The 10,389-nt window shown below is 40.7% G+C and overlaps 1 protein-coding gene across 1 annotated transcript; it reads left to right on the top strand.

Annotated features, from left to right (window-relative positions):
- The first annotated feature begins 303 nt into the window (after positions 1-303).
- Positions 304-1,357, top strand: LOC135222394 (piggyBac transposable element-derived protein 4-like). The gene is made up of 2 exons (XM_064260483.1): positions 304-350; positions 633-1,357. The coding sequence occupies exon 2, from the start codon at positions 665-667 to the stop codon at positions 1,355-1,357; it is 693 nt and encodes a 230-aa protein (XP_064116553.1). The 5' UTR covers positions 304-350; positions 633-664.
- Positions 1,358-10,389: the final 9,032 nt, after the last annotated feature.

The following is a 10,389-nucleotide window of genomic DNA, read 5'->3' on the forward strand; positions in this document are numbered from 1 at the left end:
CTAGATATAATAGTGATGATTTATAGATGTTAGGTTCATGTGCATATAAATTATTACCTTACAAGGGATTGAATGATAGGTTTTTGTTAGGGAAAGTTACATTTTTCTTTCATTACATGATTTTAAAGTTGTTTTTTTTTATTTTTGCAGTTCCAAAGCAGTATGTTTTATGGGCAACGCAATGCTGCATTGGAGACTCAGGAACGTGTACCATGGGTAGCCCCTGACGACGCTGAAGGAAGTGATGTCGACGTGAGCCCTTTGGACATGACAGTGATGATGACGACCCTACCTACGTCCTGACGAAGGCCTTACTCAGGACGATGCCTTTGACCCTCCTAACTCTAGAGGTTAGTATGAGACATCCTTAGAGAGAGAGAGAGAGAGAGAGAGAGAGAGAGAGAGAGAGAGAAATGTGTTGTAAACATTGTATTTAAAAGTCTCGTTGTTATAATGGTATTTAAATTTGTTGCCCTTTAAATGGTTTGTAAACTTGGGTATTTTAAAAACTTATTTGTTTATTGCTACTCACTGACATACACGTGCACACACATGCATACTCACTTGACATACACATGCATGCGCACACACACATTTACTGTTTTACTAATGTTACTTTATTCTTGTTTCAGCTCGCAAGGTCAATGTTGTTGTCCCTCAAGCGATGCCTATGGAAGAGGAAGATGAGCCTAACCCTAAGAGGTCTCGTGCTGATGAATGGAAGAAGGAAGACATTGATATCCGTGCCCTGCCCAACTTCATTCATCAGAAGCCTGACTATTTGAGGGAACCTTATGAATATTTCTCCCAGTTCTTCACAACTGAATTGAGGGAACACATTGTGTATCAATCCAACCTGTACTCAAGACAGAAGGATGTAGGCAGCAACTTCCACATGTCAGAAGAGGATCTCATGGTTTTCCTTGGCCTCATCGTGTACATGGGCCTGGTTCCTCTCCCTAGCATAGTTGACTTCTGGGCCGTGAAGACCAGGATTCCTCAAGTTGCAGACTTCATGTCCAGGAACCGCTTCAAGGCAATTCGATCTTCCCTTCACTTCAGCGACAATGACCAGGCAGCTGCATCCCAAGATCGGTTCTTCAAGGTGAGAGTCCCCTTCACCAAGGTCACCAGAGAGTTCCTGAAAGTTCCTGAGACTCCTATCCACTCCATTGATGAAGTGATGGTCGCCTATAAGGGCACAAGGGCTGGTAACCTTCGCCAGTATGTCGCAAAGAAGCCTGACAAGTGGGGCTTCAAGTTGTTCTGCCGCTCCAGTGTGGATGGAGTTTTGTGCATGATATTCTCATGTACAAGGGGAGACAACCTTTGTGAGCCACCATACTATGCTATCTGAAGAGGAGAAAGCCATGTCTGTAACTTCCAAGTTTGTTGTCGCCTTAGTGAATCATCAAGGACCCCAGAACTAGCAGTGTATGCAGACAACTACTTCACAAGTATAGGGTTGGCCAAGTACCTGAGATCACAGTATGGATGCCGGTATGTGGGCACTGCCAGGGAAAAACCGAGTTGGTCATCCTCCCCTGACGTCTGTGAAGGAGATGAACAAGAAAGCGACACAAAGGGGGACACTGGACTATGTCTCTTCTGATGGCATCCTTGTTGCAAGATGGAAGGACAACAGCGTTGTGACAATCTTGTCCTCTGATGTTGGTGTGGAGCCCATGGGAACAGTGGAGCGGTACGACAGGGCAGCCAAGAAGAAGGTTCCCATCCTTGCCCCATCTGTCATCCAGATGTAAACAACAACCGCATGGGGGGCAAAAAATTGACAAGAGTGACATGTTGACACACCTGTACAGGACCCCCATTCAAAGCAAAGAGGTACTACATGAGGCTCTTTGCTTACCTCCTTGACTTGATCATCTGCAACGCCTGGATTTTGTACAAGAGGGATTGCCTGGCTTTGCAGGAAAACCCCAAGCCGCTCAAGGACTTTCCGTCTGGATATCTCCAATTGGCTCAGAAGCTTCAAGTCGTCAACCTTCAGAATAACCAGGAATTCTCTTGGCACCAGAGATTTTGCTTTGCCAAGAAGGGGCCAAACGGGCAGTTGTGCCAAGTATTGAGACACGCCAGAATGCCACTGCCCTACACATGCCCAAAGCATGTCTCCATGAGGCAGACTTGCAAGTTCGTTCTGGCGCAGGCACATCCACCAGATCCCGCTGGATGTGTGAGGATTGCAAGGTGGCCCTTTGCCACCTTACTGAAGAAAGGAATTGTTTTGCTTTGTTCCATAAGATTTCGAAATAAGTTGTTGTTATGAGAGTTGTTTATAGTGTTTTGTCTATTTTTATACTATTTTGTATTATTTTATTTACAGTGTTTTGTGTATTTATATACTATTTTTGTATTCGAGTTTTTTTTATAGTGTTTTCTGTATTTTTATACTATTTTTGTATTTATTGTATACTTATTTTTATATTAATTAAATTGTAAAGCCATATATGTGTTTCTATTATAACATTGTGGAACAAAAAAAAGTGATTCATCAATAATAATCATATGTTTTGTGGGCGAATCAACATTATTTATAAACTTGAAAAAGTTGCAAGCACGGCCCAATAGATCCCATACGGGATAGCGTGGTCCGCCTAAGGTCGCCCGAGGCTCCCATACGGGATACTTCATTGCATGCAATTATTTCGCTTACTTTGGAAATTTTGTAAAAGTGCACAATGAGTAAAAAGGTCTTGTATTTACTCATACTATAACATACTAAAAGGATTTTTTTAATATTTCCCATAAAACCCAGGGTGGACTTTAAAGGGTTAAAGCGTTAAGACTATCCTGCAATTAATCTCTTCTGACAATTCAACTTGAATATTAGGTTATCTGGTAGTACGTGGAAAAGAGAAGGCGAGGTTGGAATGGAAGGGGACTGGATAAATTAAAACAGAAGAATGTGATATTTGCCTAGAAAAAGGACGAGTACAATGCTGAAAAGCGTATAAGCCTCCAGAGATTCCTTAAAAACCTTGAACTTCTACATCTTACTGTCTTTCCAAGGAACACATTTACTCTCAACTTTCTCCTCTCGCAAACATTTAAATTGTTTTACTTGATCTCCAGTTTCTCTGCTCTGTCCCTTAGTATTATAAAAGAAATTTCTCTCCTCTGTCTTTTCCCATTTATATTTTCTGCCTGAAAGTACATAATCGCAGCGCTTCCTGCTACTGTCGCAGTTAAAAATTATAGAAGTGCTAAACGAATTTTCATGCATATTCCCACTCGTTAATCTTAACTGCCGTGCGCCCTCACAACCAGGGGGTTTATGAATTTTTTTATATGAAATAAAGACTTCAAAAAGTGCCCAAAATTATAAATCAAGTACACAAGATTGATTATTGCAACACAAAGATACATTTGCATATCTTTTCGTGGAGAGAAAACTAGAATCCCTTAATTAACAGAAATCAAGTTGACATGACGAGTCTTCCGGCCAAGGATGTGTGTTTCTGAGCTCTTGCCTCTGTATTCACGAAAGCACGTAAGTTTCTTGGTCTTTAACAAAGAAAATGCTGTCAAGTGCTTTTCTAAAGTAACCCCATTATAACTTCTGTCATAAACAGACTAAGAAGAATACTAAGTAAAGTATACCGCAAACAATGTGTCAAAAGTTTAAAATCTAAGACCACAACATTCAAACATAGATAAATAGAGAATCCACAAACGTGTTTCCTCCTGGCAAAAACATTTGAATAAATTGCTAACTAACAAATGGCTTTTACATCAAGTTATTTCTTCCTTTAAATATATTATTTACTTTAAATTACAGCGAACTATTAAAAAAACATCAAATTCTTTCCACAACGGCCTATATCTGGAAACGATTGTTTTTACTATTTCCAGCCTCTAGAAACATTTCCACAAAATTCCTTCCACTGAATTATTCAATGAAAGAGATTTTTTTTATTTATCTTAAGAATTCTTCTGTAAAACTTGCATGTAGAAATTTCCCTCCCATGTCCCTTGTATCTGATAAAGCTTATTATTCTTTTCCGAAGAATATAAAAATTCAACAAAATATCTGAATAATTATTACAAAACATTTTTTTAAAACCGAATAAGTATGTTACAAGAATTTATTTAAATGAGTATTCAATATTTAACGATTAAGAAAGACATCAAAATACTGATGAAACGAATGTCTGTCCTGGAGCCTTGAAATACGAAGATTTCTGACTTTTGCCAAAACTAGTGCGCGAACCAGTACCATTAATTCAGAATGAACAACACTCAGAAAACTCCACTCTTAGCTGCTCTCAATACTTTTTCCAAATGTCTTTTGTGTCCCAGAGATAAAATGAGATACTGGTTAACGAACCATCACAACTGAAAAAGGTGAAACTTATCAGCTAATCGACGTGAGCAATTCTGTTTTAATGAGAATTACACAGAACTGATTCTCTCCAGAAAGGAACTTGAATCGCAGTTTGGAATAATGGCAAAGGTTTTCCCAAAATATAAAGGTCCTCGACTCACTCATCAACGGTAGGAATTAGAACAGCATTTCAGCTTAATTATGATGTTCATCCAACATTTATCGTTATTTTAGTCGTTGTTGCTAGTCAAAGAAAGAACGTATCCATAAAATATATTTCTTGTTTTGTACCAAAAAAAAACACGCATCAAACCGAGAAGCAGCAGACATGACATCATGGGTGCCGCGTGTGTGTGTGTGTGTGTGTGTATGTGTATGTATGTTTTAAACAAGATTTGACATCAAGGTAATGGGCTGCAAACCCTATATCCTGCGTCGTTTAGGAATTTATATCGGGCACCGTTTCCTACTAAAAAGTAAGCTTATCACTCCTTTTGACATATTTACCTTTGACTGTTTCCAACATCATTTCAGAAAGTCTCATTTCTAGGGGAAAGGCGTGTGTTTTCTTTGACCCCATGGTCTTCTTCTCGCGATGGCCCTCACGGAGAAAGGAGATTTTGAAGGTAGACCCGCCACGTCGGTGTATATAAGAATCTCAGCCCACCCGCCCCCCCCTAACCACACACAAGGAGAGGCCTATATCCGTTGGCCAATGTCTGGTATGTATGCTGGCTTCAATCGGTGGATTTAAAGCCCCGTTACCCTCCCGCCTACTGTCTTTTGCGAGGCCTTCGGCAGTCCCTGGAGTATGCGGTGTGGTCCAAAGCAGGATTAGGGGGGTTTGTGTGTGTCTGTAGATCTTTGGAGACATACACTTTTCTGTTTGCTTGGCTGATCATCTTTAACTGTACTATTCTTTCTATGTCTTTTCTGGTGCCAGATGGCGATTTTGGATTGGTTCGTTCTTGAAAGACGTCCAATGGTAATGCCAATGCATGGCCATATAGGACTTCTGCTGGAGACACACTGAACGCTATGTGGTGTGTCGTTCTGAGTCTCAGTAGGACCAATGGCAGTTATTTTCTCTAGCTCCCACCTTGGCATCTGGCAGTGAGTGGCTTTTAATGATCGGTGCATCCTCTCAATGATTCCATCAGCTTCGGGGTTGTAAGTCGTGGTATGTGTTATTTTCGTCCCCAGGCTGACGTCGAGGCCGTTCCACAGGACAGATGTGAAGTTGGTGCTCCAATCGCTGGTGGTGATCTGGGGGACTACGTGCCTACTGACCAAATCAACAAGGGATTTAACACAGCTCTCCTATCCCACTTTCGACGTGTCTTGTGACTTTTGACATTTGGCACATGATGCACTCTCTTGTCCATGTCTTCACTACTTTTCTCATCCTGCACCACATGTACCGCTCTGCTATGGTTTGGACAGTTGATTGACCTAATGGGTGAGATAGGATGTGGGTGAGAGTGAAAGCTCTCCTTAGTCCTTCTGGCAAGTATGGGGGAGGACGTCCCATACTCATCTCACAGGTAACGGTCATCGTTCCACTGTTGATTGACAAGTCACTTCAAGTTTGACATTCAAATATGAGGCGCATTATTTTTTGTTATGTCTGTATGAATCAGTGGTAGTAATTCATTAAACCCGAAATTCTTCCACTGACTTCACTGCTGTTGGTTTGGAGAAGTCTATTAATGCTTTCCCTTTCTCAGGTAGAAGTTTAGTGCCTTCTGGGCTAACTTTTTGTCCCAGATACTCTACCATTTTCTTTGCCCATTCACACATGTCTTCCTGCACTACGATTATGCTTTCTTGCAGACTCTGTAACACTTTTTACACATCTTTGATGTGTTGTTTTAGGTTTGGGTTGAAGATCAGTATGTCGCTGATATATACCACGGTAATTCTGCAGGGGTGCCATGTTCTGTCTGACTTCAGTACCATGTGTAGGGGGAACACCCGTGGGCTGGTTGCTTTCTGGCATATTCCTGCTTCTCCCATCTCTTTGAATACCTCCTTTGCATAGGTGAGCTTCTCTGGGGCGAACAATCTCAATTATGATTGGATCGAGGTGACCTTCACCTTTGTGTGGTACTGAATGGTGTGCTTTGCTGGTTTTGTTAGGGCGTCCTTGAATACCTCTTGGTATTTCCATAGAATTTCACTAAGCTTTTGTTGTTGTACATCTGCTCGGCTTCTGAGAAGATGATTTTTGCGATGTTCTTGGGATCAGCTATTTTGCTGTGACGTCGACTAGCAAATTGTTCGCTGTTATGGTATCTGCTCCTTACAATGCCACTGTCATGTCTGCTGCAATGAAAGATCAGTCATAGTCTTTCCCACTGAAAGCTAATTTTTTTCATCTGCCTTCCATATATTCTCGATGTGAAGGATAGTGGGGGGGGGGGGGGGGGGGGGGGGGGGGGGGGGGGGGGGGGGGAGCGGAGTTGAGTCGTTCATTCTGGCTGCTGGGATGAATAATCTGCCTGGTCTGGTGTCCACTTAGAAATATATGTCAGATCTTCCATCTTTTAGGAGGAAGCATGTTTTTCCTTTTCGTTTGTACCTGGAAGAAAGGCAGCGGTGAGCAGGAGCGATTTCTCTTACAAGACAATCTGTCTGCTCACTGCTGATATTAGCCTGGATGGGTTCCATATGCAAACCTACTGCCTGTTTTATTTTAGTATAGGCAGCGTTTATTGCACTTTCTAGCCTTGTTTCCAACCTTCAGTGGAAAAAGCATAAGACCTCTGGAACTTCTTGCTTCTTTTCTTTAGGTTTTCCCTATGTATGTTCTCTAGTTTCGAGAATCATCTTTTGTATATGGGGGCAGCTGGCTGATCTGGATTACTGTCTGATTCTGTGTCTGAAGTCTGTCCAGTGTGATGTGATGGTGGTGGTGGTGCTGCTGGCTGTGAGGGGTCTGCTACTTTGTGGGCCATATGAATCTCATCGACCATTACCAAGAACTCTTCTGTGGGCATGGTGGAGGCTCTGGAATAGTTTTGAGAGGAGTACCTCCCTCATGAGGTCTAAGGATGCCCTTGGCGGGCAGGGGGATGAGCAGCTGCAGTTGCTTCTATAAGTACAACGGCCACTCATTTCCTATCTGGGTCCCCACATGGTTGAGAAATTTTTTAGCTCTCTGGCCGGGTGGCATGATGAAGGAAGACTGCAGCTAGTCCTTCAGGATATTAGTTGGTGATGGGGGAATCCGGTTCCTCATCCGTAAGGAATTCAAGGATGGTGTCTGCTTTCTGCATTGGCAAGGTGATCTTTGTGCACAAAATCTTTCCACTCTAAAAACCATGCTTACGGGTGGTGGAGTATGAAGGGCGGTAGGCTAATAGAGGCAACTGTGAGGCTTTCACTGATGGCACTGGGGTTGCTGTTGGTGGCTTGGTCGGGCATCTTTCCAGTGGTCACCACTGTGAGGTGAGATAACAGTTATATACCAAGTCTACAGTTTACTAACCTAGCCACAAAACTTTCACAAGTTCAATAGCTCATGCGAGCCGCAAAGTAGTCCAACCTTTTGACAGATCGAGGAAGGGATTAAATCCAGGCATCTGTGTTTCTTCCAAGACATAAATATACATATAAATAGATACAAAATATCTGAATGGTAATTGAACATACATGACTGGAAAGTTGGCATAACAATGTACACAATGATAACAATACATGAAAGGAGACAAAAAAGGTCATCGGGATATCTGCATAAAAGACGAGAAAGGAAATTTTTGTCTCGACTGCATGGTTTTTCTCTCACGTTAGGCATCACGGAGAAAGATTTTGAATGTAGGCCCGCCAAGTCGGCATTACAGATATATTCTTGAATATCAAGTTTTCAGAAATATTTAATTTTTTTATCTCAGAAGTTATATGCCAAAACAGGTGTTCTACCAGCTGGAATAACTTAAACTTTCTGCCCTTGACTACAATGGCTTAAAGGTTAACCATCCAAATTACAGGGATAATTGATCATCGATATACAAAGGACTTTCACCAAAGCCATTGACTGTTCCGTCGAATGATAAAACAAATGACTGAACAGAATGCTGTATCCAATTATTCTGTACCTAATAAGAGCAAAGTATTGGGTGGAAGGAAGTCAATGTAAATCCTGACAAATGGTTAAAGTTTGAATCTGCAATAAAAAAATCATCATAAGTTACTGAATTTTCTTTATAAAAAATTCAGTTATTTAAAATTCTCTTCTAGGAACGCTAAAATCAAAGAGAGAGAGAGAGAGAGAGAGAGAGAGAGAGAGAAATTTATTGGAAACCCAACAATTACTTACATGTTAAGATAAACAACATCGCGTCATTATTACAAACATAATCAATTACAATAATGGAGTAACAAAGAGAGAGAGAGAGAGAGAGAGAGAGTCACAAAAATCACAACCCTACGAAAACGCGCTGAGCCCAGGTCTAGCGTGATGAACGCTCATAACCATAAAAGGAGGAAGACTCAATCCAGTTACTGATTGATACAGTCTGGTCTGAACGTTAACGAGAAATAAATGTCGCCTTTGGGAAGCGTTATGGAGAAAAATGTCCCATTAAGGTGCTATAAAAAAAATTCAAAGTAATTTTTTTTTATTAAATTTCTCTTTTGTTTATATCCTCACTAAAGGAAAAAAGAAACACCTGACACATTTTTATAAAGAAGTTTACTGCAGTAAATTTTGGGGATTTGAAAGGAAATAGTGGTCTCTTTTGATCAGATACTTATGTTATTGTAATGACCATAATGTCCTCTAAACTTCTGGAACTCCTAATATTTTGTGGGTACACTTGTCACTACAAAGCCTAAGGTACAAATGCAAGAAAAAGAAGCATTTGGATCTCAGGCTTACAGTTACAAGCAAGCACGAAAAAGATGAAGAAATCGAGAAGTTACGAGACATTGTGGTTATTACAATTACATACGCATCTGGCAAAAGGAAAAAATAAAACCTATCTTACTGGCTTGTTTTCTTAAACAATGTTAAAATATGAACTGGCTTCAAACTACCGAATGAGAATTCCAAAGTTAGATCAACAATCCATGTGAAAGAAAATCTGAAAAAAAAACAAAGAAAAGACAAATTCTGCATTCTTACGCCAGACAACACCTACCCAAAGTATTTCATCATTCAGCCAGAGTAAACTGAACTTGCCAACGCCAACAGAAAAAGAAAGCGACGGTCGTGATTGTCGATATATGCCAATTATAGACTGTGTACGGCAAACATTCATTCGAGTTGAGTCCGACAGTGGAACTAGCAGAAACTGACAGCTTTGAAAAATATTGCTGAAAAAGCAAAGCAATTACTTGCTAAAAAAATACAAATATATATACACACACACACCAACGGAAGATATTTCAACCCGGTCTGTTGTTTATACTATTTTGTTTTTTATAGCTATTAGGATTGAAACCTCAGTTCAATCAAACAATCAATCAACCTGTCGCGAAATAAAAAAAAAAAAAAAAATAAAATAAAAGCTGAACCCGTTTTTTCTCGACAATCCTTCACCACATTCAGGATATGCCAACAGAAGTATTCGTGTCATGCAGATTGCCTATATAAGCATGCACAGGCGATGTGCGTCTTTCTCAGGGGCACACTATCGAGGTAACGCGTGTCAATTCCGGGTCGTCACTTCCCCAGCCAACTAGTAACATTGTAGCAAAGAGTCCGTGGCGCGTTCATCTGTAATGTTGTTATGTTCCCGCCATCCGCGGGTTGGCGTTGCTTAGTCCAAATATAGAATTGTTCAATCACCTAATGGTATCCTGTTTAGGCAGATGTCATAGGTTTTTCACAGAATTAATCAACTTTTCCTAAGTGAATTTGTGTGCCTTGTCGCTGACCACGTGGTCCATTAAATTAATAACTGTAATCCCATCTTATGTTCAGAGATATTTCCTTTTATTGCTCAATGTGAATAGGGGCGAACTCCCCTTTCAATTCGTGTAGCTGTTAACTTTGAATAGGTTAGATTTGTAATATAAATTAAAAAACCCACCCGGAT

Source organism: Macrobrachium nipponense, chromosome 3 (genome assembly GCF_015104395.2).
Source record: "Macrobrachium nipponense isolate FS-2020 chromosome 3, ASM1510439v2, whole genome shotgun sequence".
Lineage (NCBI taxonomy): Eukaryota > Metazoa > Arthropoda > Malacostraca > Decapoda > Palaemonidae > Macrobrachium > Macrobrachium nipponense.